The sequence below is a fragment of the Cyprinodon tularosa genome, unplaced genomic scaffold, assembly GCF_016077235.1.
Source record: "Cyprinodon tularosa strain WSP-4 unplaced genomic scaffold, ASM1607723v1 ctg370, whole genome shotgun sequence".
Lineage (NCBI taxonomy): Eukaryota > Metazoa > Chordata > Actinopteri > Cyprinodontiformes > Cyprinodontidae > Cyprinodon > Cyprinodon tularosa.
The window spans coordinates 200,718-216,287 of NW_024039086.1; the positions used below are offsets into that span (position 1 = coordinate 200,718).

At 46.3% G+C, this 15,570-nt stretch overlaps 1 protein-coding gene across 1 annotated transcript in view; it reads right to left on the bottom strand.

Annotated features, from left to right (window-relative positions):
* The window catches only part of rev3l (REV3 like, DNA directed polymerase zeta catalytic subunit), a 94,795-nt gene that overhangs the window by 24,486 nt on the left and 54,739 nt on the right, over nucleotides 1-15,570 (bottom strand). Inside the window, exons 9-15 of the mRNA XM_038296500.1 lie at nucleotides 13,178-13,311; nucleotides 12,178-12,306; nucleotides 8,682-8,919; nucleotides 8,227-8,369; nucleotides 3,379-6,988; nucleotides 1,072-1,937; nucleotides 63-148 (exon numbers count right to left, since the gene is read on the bottom strand). Of these exons, the coding sequence (XP_038152428.1) occupies nucleotides 63-148; nucleotides 1,072-1,937; nucleotides 3,379-6,988; nucleotides 8,227-8,369; nucleotides 8,682-8,919; nucleotides 12,178-12,306; nucleotides 13,178-13,311 (5,206 nt within the window). The remainder of the gene's footprint in view (nucleotides 1-62; nucleotides 149-1,071; nucleotides 1,938-3,378; nucleotides 6,989-8,226; nucleotides 8,370-8,681; nucleotides 8,920-12,177; nucleotides 12,307-13,177; nucleotides 13,312-15,570) is intronic.

The window sequence follows — 15,570 nt, forward strand, 5'->3', positions numbered from 1 at the left end:
AACACCAATGTAAGAAAATTCCCCCCATAGGCAGTCAGGGATGTGAGGTAATGGGCGCCCACCTTCATCTGTGTGGTCAGTAAAACTCTTCTCAAAGGATCAGCTTGGCTTCTTCTCCTCTGCTGAAGTCTTGGACAAACAGGATCTTCTACAGCAGGAAGAACAACGAGCACCAATAAACACATTGATGTTACAAGAGAAGAACAAACAGTGAGCTAAAGACCTGGGCCATTTCTCAATTCACTAGAACGCGAGTACAGACTCGTGTCCTCGCCAAATATGTTCTAGAGAAGAACACAGGACAGCGTGGGCTTGGGGAGAGCGGGAACACACAGTATAAATATGGGTCAATTGGAACAGAAGCGTACTGATGACATCACCACACGCTCTGCTCGTCTGGAGCTGCATTTCACCTCCTGTTATTAATAGTCTTTAGATAATCATATATTCTGACTTTTTTCATTTATTGGGGGAATAATAATGAACACAGTCAGTTTTGCCAAATAAAAAAAATAAATAAAATATCGCCATCAGAGCCAGCGGTCCTTCACACACGGCTATGCAGAGAGAGGGCTACTGCAGACAGGCTAACGTTAGCCCTGGCTGCCGTTAGCCTCGGCGGGCCGCTGGTTGCTGCGGTCCTCTCAACTTTAAATGGTCCATATAGTGACGCTTTAAAGTATAATGTTCTCGCCTCAAATGATCTTAAAACATACTTTTATTGAACAACAGCAACATGAAACAGAACTTTTTACTTAATACTCTGAACTCTATGAGCGCTAACCTGGAAGCTTCTGCTGCCGCAGTGCATGCTGGGACAGCTGTCAATCTCAATAATGGACAAGTCTGCTCTGATGCATGCTGGGTAAAGAGGGAGGGGCCAGAACAACATCTGGGGGCTTTGTCAGTCTGCTGTTCTTGTGAATTTGATGATGACGTTTCACGCGTACACGAGCACATAAGAACGCAGTAGTACACATATTGAGAAAAAGCTAGGCCTGTCCTGCTGGAAAAGGAAAGCAATCAGCTTTGAAGGTTTTATTAGAGCCAGAATGAAAGGTTTGCTCTTACTGTCACTCATGGGGGTGCTGCACACCGGATCATGCTCCTCTGTGCTCCTCCTCCTTTTCCTCATGAAGGGGGTGCTGTGTAGGGGGAGTGGGCTACTGTCTCCGTCCCTGTTGTTGCTAAGGAACGGGGAAGGAGATCGGCCCCCTCCGGGCTCCTGCTGCATGGGGGACAATGGTTCCGGTGAGTTTTCACATGGCTTCCTGTTGATGAGGCGTTCAGGGCTCAGCTGATGGGATTCCTGCCACGGAGGCAGCTCTGGGGATTCTGGAGAAGTTGTTTTAGAAGCATCATCTTCATCCTCGTCTTTGTCCTCCGGCTCCGGGCTCGCCCCGCTCTCATCAGAACCTGGACTCTCTGCGCTGGATCTGGCTCCATCCGCCAGAGGAGACAAGAGGAAAGACAGGTTGAGCTTCTTCCTTCTTTGAGCTCTGGTGCTGGAAACGTTCCCGCACTGTTGGACGGTAACTGAGGGGCTTCTGGACGCGGCCCGCAGCTCCGTTCTCTCCGGACTGTCCTGCTCCACCTCAGCCTCACCCCTCTCCTTCCCCGTCTCTCTCCTCCCTCTCTGCAGGCTGTCGTACTGTTTCCTGGCTTCCAGCCACAGCTGCACGCGCTCCCGGCTCGGTGGGTTTCTGCAGGGCAGGAGGACCACCTTCTTGTCGCTGGCTGAGGATTCTGGGAGCTCGGTCTTCTCTTCCTTTGTCTCTGCTTCCTGCGATGAGGTGGTGATGGTGGCAGCGGGGTGTGTCATGACGGAGAAGGCAGTCTTCCAGAAAAGGAGGCCCTCCAAAGAGATGTCTCCTCTGAACTCCTCCAGCTCCTTCACCAGTCTGGTTCCAACTGTCAGTTTACGCCCTCCGACCTCCCTGGAAAAAAACAGGCAGATATGAGTAGAAATCCTCTTAATTTAAACCAAACAGGAAGTAATGGGAAAAAAATCACCTGGATTTATTTTACAATTAACTGATTGAAAATCAGGTAAATTCGAATCAGCGAATCATTGAAGTCTGTTTTATTTTATTCTTCATGTTCAAAGATTCACAGATTTGAAAATTAAAAGATATATTCTGACCTTATAACACCTGAAAGAATCAGTTATTAGAGAGAGACAAAACTGAAATCAGCAGGTCTGGACTTTTAAAGTTTAGCTAGAAAAGATGACAGGAAAAGGAGGAGACAAAGAAGAAAGAAAGGACTAGGAAAGAAGAGAGGTAGGACACAAGGAAGAAGGGTAGGACACAAGGACGAAGGGTAGGACACAAGGGCAGGACGCAAGGAAGAAGGGTAGAAAAAAAGGAAGAATGGTAGTAAACAAGGAAGAAGGGTTAGGACACAAGGAGGAAGGGTAGGAAACAAGGAAGAAGGGTAGGACAAAAGTAAGAAGGGTAGGACACAAGGAAGAAGGGTAGAAAAACTAGGAAGAAGGGTAGGGAAACAAGGAAGAAGGGTAGGACACAAGTAAGAAGGGTAGGACACAAGGAAGAAGGGTAGAAAAACTAGGAAGAAGGGTAGGGAAACAAGGAAGAAGGGTAGGACACAAGGAGGAAGGGTAGGAAACAAGGAAGAAGGGTAGGACACAAGTAAGAAGGGTAGGACACAAGGAAGAAGGGTAGAAAAACAAGGAAGAAGGGTAGGAAACAAGGAAGGAAGGAAGGACACAAGCAAGAAGGGTAGGACACAAGGAAGAAGGGTAGGACACAAGGAAGAAGGGTAGGACACAAGGAAGAAGGGTAAGACACAAGTAAGAAGGGTAGGACACAAGGAAGAGGGGTAAGACACAAGTAAGAAGGGTAGGACACAATGAAGGAAGATAGGACAAAGGCAAGAAGGGTAGGACACAAGGAAGAAGGGTAGGACACAAGGAAGAAGGGTAAGACACAAGTAAGAAGGGTAGGACACAAGGAAGAGGGGTAAGACACAAGTAAGAAGGGTAGGACACAAGGAAGAAGGGTAGGACACAAGGAAGAAGGGTAAGACACAAGGAAGAAAGGTAGGACACAAGGAAAGAAGAGATTAGAATGCACGGATGCGTGGAAGTGAGGTTGGAAAGAAGGACGATAAAATTAGGGAAGTTGCGGTTTCCTTCTTGCAGTTAAGCCAGAAGGAGAGGTACTAAGTAAGTAAGTAAGTAAGGAAGGAAGGAAGGAAGGAAGGAAGGAAGGACTGAAAGATGGCGGTGTGGACAGCGGATGGTGATCAGGGACATTAGTTTAACTCCCTGCAGTTAGAGAGACATCTCAGCTTTCCTTCATAAAGGAGTTCCTCTAACTGAAACACCGGACTTTAAGGGGGCGGAGCTTAACTCACATTGGCCTGCTTGGGATGTCAGAGGGGTCGCTGCAGAAGGGCTCCTGGAAAGTGGCCTCTGACATGTCCAGGTCCATCAGCGTGCTGAGGATCTCCTCCCGACTGGGAGGAGACATGAGTGGCTTGAGGACGTGGGCTCCGCCTGCGGCCCCCCGGTGAAGCTGGCCTCCCCTAGCCTGTGACAGCGAGCTGATAGAGTGAGGGGAGCTGCTGGGCGTGGTGGACGTCAGCCCGTCGATGCTCTCCTGGAGCTCGCTGGTCGGGGAGCCCTCCTGGTCGATGAACGACACCGAGCTCAGAGACAGAGGGATGACGGGGTCGAAGGCGGAGAACAGGAGCTCTTTCCTCTCGCAGTGGAAGTCTTGGAAGGGGCTGAGGATGTGAGGTTTGAACAGAGACCGGTCCCACTCCCTCTGCCTCTCACAATCCAGGGAGGTGATGTCCGCCAAAGGCTCTCTGTTCCCAGAGCTGTCAAAGAGTTCTGGACTGGCTGCCCTGGCGCCGCCCACATCCGAGCCTCGATGGGTTTTGCCCTGAGGGAGCTCCTCCACGCACTTCGTCTGAGCAGGCGGCGCTTCCTGACAGATGTCACTGAGGAACTTGACGGGGAGGTTTTTGTCGGTCAAAACGAACTGACTGCCGCTGTAGGGGCTAGAGAACTCTGCCTGGTGGATGGTGTTAATGTCGAAGGTGTAGGAGGGGGGCAGCTCGGGGGACAGGCTGTCCTCTATGAAGTTGCAGCTGGCGAGGCTGGGAGCGGAGGAGAAGAGAAGGCAGTCATCAGACGTGCTGCCGTCCTGCTTCCCTGGCTGTTCCGGCTGAGTGCAGCTGGTCCTGGCTTTCTTGGTTCTGGGCCTTTTCTCTTTGGAAGCGGCCGATTTCGGGGCGCGGGGTTTACGAGGAGCAGTGGCAGGGGTCCTGATGGGTTTGGCGGAGGGGTTTAGCAGCACTGCGGCTTGAGCGAGGGCGGCAGCGTGTCTGTCTGTGCCGACCGCCTGCAGAGGGAGCGCCTGGCCCTGCTGCCTCTTCTGGAGGAGCTGCTTCAGCACCGCCAGGCCAGAGACCTCAGGGAGAGGAGGGACCTCCCCGTTTTTAGGAAAACCGTTTTCTCTCTTGACATCTTCAGGCTGAGGGGCGGCGCTCTCCTCCGGGAAGGACTCTGATTTCACCACGGCGGTCTGACAGCCCTGCTGCTTCACTTCTACCGGAGCCAGCAGACTTTGGTTGGCCTCCATGATGGAGGTCTCACAGTCCTCCGCCTTCGGCTTGACGAAGCTGGTCGAGGGAGCAGGAGTGAACTCCCTGTTGGCGCTGCTGTGGTCGGGGCCTAACGGCTGCTGAGATGGAGGAACTTCTTTAGGGGAATCCTTCGGTGGAGGAACCCGCTGCTGGGAGTCTGCTTTACATGAATCGCTGGTTTTCTTCTTGCGGGACCTTCTGGGCTGCGGAAACGTTGCAGGACTTTCAACTCCATCTTTAGCTTTCTTCCTCTGCCTTGGAGTAGCGGCGTTTCGTTTTCTGGATTTCTCCACTTTGGGCTCTTGTGCCTCCGAGGACTTGGCGGACCCTTTTGCTGTCCGTTTAGAGTTGGCGGACCTCTTAGCTTTGGCGTTTCGGGCTCGTTTGGTCGCAGGCTTCTGAGGAGCAGCACTAAGACACGGGTCACTGAGCGGATTGATCAGCTTCTCTGAGCAGCTCAGGGAAGGCTCGCTCGGGGACCAGCAGCGCGGCGGCGTGGATTCAGTGGGGCTCGGGGATCGGTCTGACAGATAGCCCAGTTCTACCATGACATCAGCGTAATCTTTCTCGGTATCATCCGCAAGCTCGCAGTAAGACGGCCGAGGTGGAGGTAGGGAGGGCAGATCCGGCCGCCTTGGGCAGCCTTTAGTCCGTCTCATCCTTCCTCGTTTGGTCGCGGGCGTTTTGGGGGAGCCGCTGATCAGGTTGATGTTGGCATTGTTGACCCTCGGTTTCCGTTTGGGTGCTTTTTTAGCTTTGGGCTCTTTGATGGGAAACCTGACAGCTGTGGACTCTGGTACTTTAGGCCAGAAACTCTTCAGAGGAGCCAGTTTATTGTAACGCTCCATTTTGTCAGGAGTCAAAACAACCTGCTGTTCCTCGGCGCTCACTTTGGACATCTTCACTAACATGTTCTTCTGTCCTTTGAACCGGTTGATGATGATGTACTTGATGATGACAGGAGGCTCCCTCTTGCGTCTCTTGTTTTGCTTGGTCTCCTGCCACCCGGGAAGCTTGCCCGGCTTTTTGGAACGACTGGAAACTGGGTGGTCCTCGCTGTCGCCATCAGTGGTCATTTTCCGTTTCGCCCTCAGCTTGTATTTACTTCCTGGCAGTGTTGACGGTTTAGTGTGCCTAACTTTAGCAGATGAAGGCGGATCAAGGCTCAGATTCTCTTCGGTTGTGTCTTTGGCTTCTTCGCAAAAAGAGGACTCGACGGTGAGGTTGGAGACGACCGCCTCTGGTTCTATCAGGTCAATGACAGGCTTCTTCTCACCATCCAACTCCCTGTTTACGACGGGCTCGGCCTCTTTATCTGCCTCGGTCTGTGATTCTGGTTGGTCCTCTGAAACTGGCCCCTCGGTCTCTGAATCGTGTAAAGCAGGCGTTGTGGAGGAGAGCTCTGTGCTAACCGGCCCGTCAGAGGACAGGCTCTGACACATCAGTGCTTTGCTCCTATGGCCGGCCATTCCTAACCTCTTTTTAGGAAGTTTTAGCTTCAACTTGCAAGGCGGGGATGGCTCTGGTTTACAGCAGGCGTCCGCCGGCTTTTTGTTTCCGCTTTTCTTTCTGTTGAGACAGTTGGAGAGGATCACACTGGGGAAGAACTTGTAGTGCGCTTCCTGCTGGGCCACGATAGTCCGCTCGGTTTTATTTTCCTGGTAGTCTTCGTATCTGATTTTGAGTTCCCCGACATCTCCTTCCTCGCTTTCTGGGGCCATTTCCTCCTCCCTGGGATCCCTGAACTCGCCGTCCTTCATGAGCTTTTTGGGGCTTTTTCTCTCCTTAGTGCTCAACTCCAGCTCTGTCTTGGCAGAGCAGGTTCTGAGGTCCGGGTAGCAGAGGGAGATGGTGCTGTGTTTCTGGAAAATTGACAAACTTTTAGCCTCCACCGTCTCCAGGCTGCTGTACTGCTTCCTGTGTTTTGATACCTTTCCAGCAGCAAAGGGGAAGCCTTCCAGCTCAGCCTTATCTGTGGGTTTGGAGCTCTTCTTGTTACACGCATACAAAGGACGGATGTCCTCTTTGTCCATGCAAATGGGAGAGACCTCGGAGTGGGCGGATATTTTACCAGGAATCGGGTGCTTTACTGGCAAGATGTACGGGATTTCTTTATTGACCCTGAAACCTGCAGAACACCCACTAGCTCCGTCCTGGCTGCTTTTCAACTGAAAGGGGTTTTCCAGTTGTTCCTCCGTGTCCAAAACGCGGCCTGGCCTGTGCTCAGGATGCTTGCACAGCAGGATCTTAGCGGGCGAAGGCGGCTCCAGGTGGACGCTCTCTCCTGTGCAAGGGCTGTTTTTTCCCAACAGCTTCTCTGTGACTGTAAGCGAGGACTGAGACATGGAGCCTGTGTCCGTTAAGGAGGAATCTAGGAGCAAAGAGAGGAGAAAAAAAAGGTCAAATTAGTTCTGCTCTGGTTCAGGTAAAGGAAAACACAAAGAGATTGGATGTGGAGCCTGACCTTAGAGCTGCTTTGTCTACTCTACCTTTGGAATAATGATTGGATAATAAACTAAAAATAGTATGTGGGGGTTAGAACCGCTGCTCTATCAGGTTACGGTTAGAAACGTCCAGTTCCTCTTTCTGGTCCATGGGGACGACAGCTTCAGCTGCTCTGGAAAGGTTTCCCACTGGCCTCCCCGAGGTCAGACATTAATGTTGAACCAGGAGGCGTGGCCTCAAAGCCTTCACTCTAAAGCGTACTACATACTCCATGGGAAGTGAGATGGCCTGTTTTATAGTGTAGTCCTGTTTCTCTGACTGTGACTGGCTGGATGTGCTCTCTTCATCTGCCTGGCTGTGTGTTGCCTGTTGTATCTCTGCTTCTGTCGCCTTGAACCCCAGTCGGCCTCAGACTGGTTATGCTGTAGGTTTCTTCCTGTTAAAAGGAAGTTTTTCCTCTCCACTGTCGCTACAAGCATGCTTAGTGTGAGAGATTCCCTTCGAGTCAATGAGTCGATGTAATCAACTGGTTTTCCTTAGATAGAAAACTTTGAATCAATTTGACTGTATGGCTGTATGTTTGACTGGTTGAATTGTATCTCTAAAGTGCCTTGAGATGACATGTGTTGTGAGTTGGCACTCTGGAAATTAACTGAATTGAATAATCAGAGAGCACATTCTCACAAATACATAGAGGAATATCTGTATTTATTAGAAAGGTTAAATTGACTCTATGCCTGAGATTGAACAGAATAACCTGGATTTAACATTTATCAGGACTAATGATGATGCTCCAACTCTGCTGATGGAAAAGCAAACCGGTCCTTTTTACACAACCTGATAATAACCTGGAAATAGAATCAGTCCTGATGGATAACTGGAACCTCTAAAATAGCTATATAATGCACCCTGCTCAAATCAAGGGTAAACACAGGTATCTCTAGAAGAACTGACTTTTTTTCTCAGCATTAGAGCTTAATTTCTGTACCCTCAGCATTTCAGCTAACCTTCACTTTATCAAAACACCACTAACCCTCCACTGAGGAAACCTCCTCCTCTCACTAATGTCTGCAGAAGCAGTCTGCAGGCCTAGATGATGGACTTCAGGTGGGCCGTGAAGTGACTGGAACACCTGAGCCGGTGCTAGAGAGGCTGGCTTCTCACCGCTGCTTTCGTCCGCCGCCCCATCCAGCTGTGGGATGGACAGATCGGCAAACAGGGAATGATTCCCGCTCCAATCCATGTCTTCGTCAGAGGACTCCTGCTGCTCGTCGCTGAAGCCATCCTCCGCATCCCTGACTCCAGGCCTGTGGAGACGGTTTCAATTCTGGTATTATATTACATATTGTCTTAAGCCACATTTTACAACAGATACCTGAACATAATCAGAGAAATACAAAGCTGGCAATAAGTGTTTAATTTAAAGCCAAAAAAAAAAAAAAGTCTCCTAGGAGACGCAGCTGTCTGCATGAAGTCACCAAGTTTGCAGCCACCAGCCTTTACAGGAGGATCCCCCCCTGCAGAGCAGAGCCTGGCACACTGTCTGTGGCTCTCTGCCTCCACCAGCAGGGAGGCTGAGCTGTGAACATTTCCTCCCTCAAGCAGAGAAAAAGACTTGCCTCAGCGGGTCAGTTCTCCCATGGCGCTTGCTGTCCCACCGCTGTGACATGATCATACTGAGCTCCGCCTCTTCCTTCGCCAGCTCCGGCCCGGCTTCTTCTTCATCACTATTACAGTGGTAGGCTGCTGCACCAGCCAGCGAATGAGACTTAGCGGCCTGTCTGAGGGGGGACCGGTGGAAGCCGTCATCCTCCAGGCCTGCCAGCAGATCGATGAGGGCGTGATCTTGACTGCTTTCTGCGGAGAAAAGGAGAAGAATCTGAATTTGAAACGGTTGTTTCCAAAAGTCCTGCTGTGATTTGATGCATTTTTTAAAGCTTCAGTTGTTTGTTTTTAGGAAAACAGGGATGAAGTCCAACTTCTAGACACAGACAGGATCCTTTAAAGGAAAAGTTCGCTCATATTCAGAATTCAAACTTCTGAAAGTACTTTAAATATGAAATTATTCCATCCTGTTCAATAAATGATCAGTGTTTTTAATTAAGAGTAATTTTCATGTGAATGTGCTTTACTGGAGGCGTCCATGTTTGTCAAAGAACACTACTGCCACCTACTGGTTTGTGATGTCACGGTGCGGTATCGGCTGTTGATCAAGTCCCAGTGCTGTATCTGGTGTTTGTCACAACGCGCTATTATCCAAGTCATCTTGAAAACATTCTTCTTCCAAATGTTGGCTACATATTACGTGTTTTTTCTCTGGCCAGAAGTTCGATGGTAAATCCTCCCTCTTCAAGTTGGCGATCCAACGACCAACCCGTCTATGGAGGATCAGGAATCAGAAAGGTGAAATAACTTTTTTTACTTTTACCCGATGTATTCCAGCATCCAGCTGCCATGCACGTGGGCATTGTCAGTTTCACTATAGCTCTGGTGAATTTCAATGGTGAAGTCCTCTGGAAACCTTCAATAATTGTTGTTGATTGCAGATGTGTCTAGTAGTTCCCATTGATTTAGCTTGTAAAGCGGGGAGAATGGCGCTGGGCTTACCGCACCGTGACGTCACTGCTGGAAGATGGCAGGAGGGAGGGGTTACTATATTTGGGCAAAAATGGCCGCTCCCAGACTCAGTGATTGCAACGAAAATTATTGTTGTTATTTTTTTTTACTGATTAACGCAAAGTTAATTAAATCACTGCAAACGTATGAGTATTTGTTATAAATAATGTTCCATTGAATATTCCTTTAAATTTTGGCTTAAATCAGTTGAGAAATGTAACATCATAGCGGCGCGTTAAAGGATGGATTCCTTCTCATCTAAAAATGGAAGAACAGCTGAGGGATTGGATAGGATAGGAGAGGGGAATTAGAGCAACGCTGCAGTAAAATGGGGCTGACTTGGGTTAACATTGAAGAACCTGCTGCATAGATCATTCAAAGCAGAGCGGTTTAACCTTCCTATGGTGTTAAGGTCCCTACGGACCCCATTTGAGTTTTAGCATACATAAAAGTACTTCATACATTTGTTTTTTGCGTTGAAACTTTTTGACTTTGTCAAGGACTTCTATTTAAACAAAGTAAAATCTAATTTTATTTTTTTACTAAATTATAAAGTGCTCTGGTGAAAAAAATTACTTTTGTGGTTAAAATTTTTTGATTATAAAACAATAAAAAAAATGCCTTAAATGTAATCATGAACACACAATCAACCAACAGCCTCTTCTTCCAACCACTTGAGCTTCATTTAGGGCCTTTTGTCTTTGCCTTTTTGCGAGAACAAACAAAGGGAGAAATGTCCAGGCTTGTCAAGCCATTTGAGTGTAGAGGTGGTGACTTGAAGAGTACACATCACCAATTCACAGGATGCAATGATAAGGAGAAGATTCACTGTAAATAAAGCTTTGGATCACATATTTGCTGCAAATGAGGCAGAGGACACGCAGGATTTTAGCGATGGAGATGAGCAGGCCTCTGAGAACGGGCAACAATGTCTCTTTGGACCTTTCAAATGATCTCAAGAGTCCTCAGATTTGACAATCGATACACCAGAGCAAAATCTGACAAGCTTGCTCCCATCAGGGATGTTTGGGAGAAATGGGTGCACATCCTTCCACTGATGTTCAACCCAGGGCCAGAGGTGACAGTGGATGAACGTTTTCTCGCTTTTCGAGGAAAATGCCCATTCCGGCAATACATGCCCAGCAAGCCAGGCAAATATGGCATAAAAATCTGGGCAGCCTGTGATGCTGAAACAAGCTATGCGTGGAACCTACAGATTTACACAGGAAAATCTGCAAGCGGCATCCTTGAAAAAAACGAGGAAAACGGGTAGTCCTCGATTTGACTACTGGACTGCAGGGTCACAACATCACTTGTGACAATTTTTTTACATGCTATGACCTTGGACAAGAACTTCTCAGGAGGAAACTCACCATGGTGGGCACCATAAAAAAAATAAACCTGAGCTGCCCGCTGAAATGTGGCTGGTGAAGGGCAGCAGGAGTGGACAATCTGGACAAGCTGACTGCCACCTACACTTGCCAGCGAATGACCAGGAGATGGCCAATGGTTGTGTTTTACAACATCCTCAATGTGTCTGCATACAATGCATTTGTGTTGTGGACCCATATTCACCAAGGGTGGAATTCAACCCAAAACTAAGCGGAGAATGTTTCTTGAGGAGCTCGGGAATTCCCTTGTCAAGCCGCACATTGAGCAACGGGAACAGGTGCCCCGAGACCCAGCTACTGCAGACTTGGTCAGACAGCTGCAGTGGTCACCAAATACGCCATCCACATCCACAGCAACAAGAAGAGTATCAGCATCACCTTCCCCCTCTGCAGCCAGCCCTGCCTCAAGCACTCCATCCACAGCCACAATGCCAGTGAGACCACCTCGCTCAAAAAGAAAGAGGTGTCAGGTCTGCCCTAGCAATATGGACAGAAAAACCTACACAGTGTGCTTCACCTGCAACAAATATATCTGCAAAGAACACACCAAAAGTGTAAATATACACTAATATAAATATTGTATTTAAGTTCTATTGTGTGAAAAAGAAAGACTTGTTTTTGCCCTTTTCTTGAAGTAAATATATACGGGTCCAAAATGACCCGAAACACCATAGATGTTACTATATTTGATAATATTAAAATTAAAATCTTTTTTTTGTTGAACAATTATGAAATGTGTTTTAATATCTCTCAGTTGCACTCAGGTAACAGAACAACTGATTATTTTGTTGCCTTCTTCTCTTAAGGTTCATTTGACCACTTTTTAGACATTGAAAACAAGGGGTATGCTGCTAAAACAAAGGCCCAGGGGGCCACAAAAAAATATTAAAACCAATCTTTTCATAGATAAGGGAGCCCAATCAGCTATACAAGAGTTAAGAAAAACATTGGATGATAAAAGATTGTTTTTAGGGTATTTTATGGCTGATTTAATACTCGGGTCCAAAATGACCCGCTAACACTACAGATGGCAGCAGAAAGCTAACACAAGAGGAAGGTTAAACAAACCTCAGCTTAAAAGCTCTGAGTAGAAGGTCGGACACCGTACCTAACAGCGGGGAGTGGTTGGACGTCTGTGAGAGTGGGAGAAAAGTCTGACTGCTCTCCAGAAGACTTAGGATGGCCTCCTCATCAACGACCGCCTCCTCTGGGACTCTCCCACTGCTCCTCTCCGAGTCTGAGAACAGAAACATGGATAAAATAAAGCTGTGTATTGAAAATATTCGGTCCATCCATCCATCTTCTTCCGCTGTCACAGGGGTAGCAGCTTCAGTTGGGCGGCCCAGATGTCCCTCTCTCCAGCCACTTGGTCCAGCTCCTCCGAGGGGAACCCCAAGGCGTTCCCAGGCCAGCCGAGAAACATAGTCCCTCCAGTGTGTCCTGGGTCTCCCCCTGGTCCTCCTCCCGGTGGGACGTGCCTGGAACACCTCACCAGGGAGACGTCCAGGAGGCATCCTAATCAGATGCCCGAGCCACCTCAACTGGCTCCTCTCGACGTGGAGGAGCAGCAGCTCTACTCTGAGTCCTCCCCGGATGACTAAGTCATTAGGTCAGTGTACATGAATAACTAAGGAAAAATACAGATTTTTGACACTGACTAAATGAAAATTACCATTTCTTTTCAAATCATAATTAAAATCTGAGTTAAAAAGATTTTTTTTTATTTTACATTTGGTTCAAAATAACATTTAGGAGATGAAAATGGTACAACTGAAGCTATCGCTTCAATTTTTAAATCAAAATGAAGACAAAATTGTAAAAAAAAAAAAAAAAAATGAAATGGGTGCAATTGACCCATCAGTTACTAATTCTGGTCCAGATCACATGATTAGAATTTATTTTGTGCTTCAGTACAGGGGCCATGAGCAGCTGGCTCCTGTCTGGAACCGCCAAAGTCTACAACGCCACAATCGGACCAGAATGAACGAAGCAAACCAGGTGAGATGATTGGATGGAGAAGTTCTCAGCTGGTTAGCGACCATCTTTATTTCTCTTTATGTCTTAGACGCCAAATGTAGTTTTTCCTTCTATAGAAGCTGTTTGCTCACCTGGCTGAGAGTCCCTGTGCTCCTGCACAGCATTAGCAGCAGTACAGGGCAGCTCGTCTGGGGTCGGCTGGTCAGGATGCAGGGTGAGCTCTGCTGAGAAACTCTCCTCATCATCCAACGGCAAATCCTGGGTTCTGAATAAAGAAAATCATGTAAATGAGGATTTTACAAGACGTGGAATGAATACCTTTAGCTCCAGAGATGCAGCGCTCCAACACAGCCCATAAACAGAGGAATAATCAGATTATAGCATTAATGGATAACTTTTAACGCCTTATTTACTGAACAGTCCGAAATAGAAACCTATCCTGAACCAATCCTGATGTGCTGCAGATTTTATCTGAGTTGATTTTTAAGGCTGTTTTTTCTTCCTTCATTTACATGATAAAAACCTAATGAGTGAATTTTCTCCCATTACTGTTGAACAATTTTTGTAAAAAAAAAAAGTTACTTCATCAACAAAGTTGTTGTTTTCTTAGATTATTTTTTTTTTCATTTCAATTTCCATCTTCAAATTGCAACACTCTTATTGTTTCAGAGCGAGTGTTTGTGTTGGGCTTAGAGCGAAGAGAACGTAATCAGTGAAACACAAAAAGAATGCAATCAATTATTAAACCTTATCCGAAAAACAGAAATTTGAAAGAAAAAAAATGAAAAAAGAAAATATATATTTTCAAAATATCTGTAGTATGCAAAATAAAATATATACAGGGTTTATACATGAATGAGTAACTCTTATTTAATGTTTTTTTAATGCTCTTAGAAATAATTAATGCCATCAACAAGCACCCATGACTTAAATATATATATATATATATATATATATATATATATATATATATATATATATATATATATACATACACACGGCAAAATCCTTCATCAACCTCACCGTGGACAGGCTGCAGCCATGTTCCGAGTTCCTCGTTTTCCCGCCACTTTGGTTCAAATTTGCATTTCCCCCCCCATTCTCTAGCCTTTTCTCCGCCTCAAGCCTCTATTCCGAAGCAATTTTAATGCCACGAATATCAAACTTAAAGAATTTTAATGCCAAGTAAGGCCTTAATTTAAAAAATAATAATTTAATGACTTTAAATGATTTTTAATGACCCACGGAAACCCTGTATATAAAAACTAAATTGAAAAAAAATAAATCTAAACAAAAACACCAACTTACAATTGAGACTTTTTTGATTAAAACATTTTTAAAAGTCTAATTTCTGGAGTATGGTTTCCTTTATTAAAAATGTTAATAAAAAATTTTTTTTTCTTTTTCCAAATTTCCACTTGCAAAACACGTTTCTCATAACAAATATGGAACAGAATTTATTCCATAGATCCAATGATTTCGGTCATGATCAACACCAAACCAAAATATTGCATATTTGCATCATATCTATTTATCTTTGCACTGCTCTGAACTTCCATAAAAATGCGTCTTTGCAAAATGCTTTTAGTCCACGCTATTTAAATTCGATCATTGTTGAATTGTCTGAAAGCTTTACAAAACAAAATGTTGTTTTGTTTACTCTATGTGTATAGAAAACAACAATAAAGTCTGAAAGTCTTAGTCTAATATCTTATTATTGGGGATTGCTTTAAGTTTTGATGCATTTGATGAAGGGAAAGATCAAACTTTAAGAAGTGACCCTCCGATCACTGATCAATTTCCATTGATTGGTCTCTCCACAAATCATTGCTTTAAAACCAAAAAGTTTAAATTTTGTTGCCCGTTTCTCTAAAGCAGATGGATTTGTAGGTGCTGACAGCGCTGTGAGCTGCAGAGGGGCCGTCTGTTCGGCTGCGGCCGCTTTGTTTCTGGCCTCCAACTGTCATGTTTTATTATTAGTCCTAATCAGGGGAAGTGCTTCGTTTAATGTGGGAGGGCTGCACAGCTCAGAGTTTCTGTTGTTTGATGATCTGTATGTGTGGCGTGCATACGGGCGAGCGACGCTGCCTTGTTTGAGAGTCCGTGTAGACGAGAGGAATATGAATGGAAACTAGGCAAGCGGCCAACGGGACTTTGTTTCCCTACAGATTGCTCTCAGCTACAAGCTGCCAACTGGGCTCCTTTCCCTCCTCCGCTCTGCCCAACAACTCGCCACTTAGACCCTGACACTAAAACAAAGAGTAGAGAGCGGCTTCTCGCACACGTACAACAAGTTGCAAAGGTTTGCACGTATAGCAACAGTATGAAACTGGGTTATTAGTTGTTGCTACTGTCTGGAGAAAGGCTTTTAAAAGATGATGAATAAAAGTGTAACCTTTAACCCATAAGGTTAGAGGTTAAAATCCCACACTGAGTGGTGGAAGATCAGCATGAAAAGTCCTCCAGCTACTGAGCTGCAGGAATAAATCATACCGCTATCCGAAGGATGAATCGAGGTCCAGAT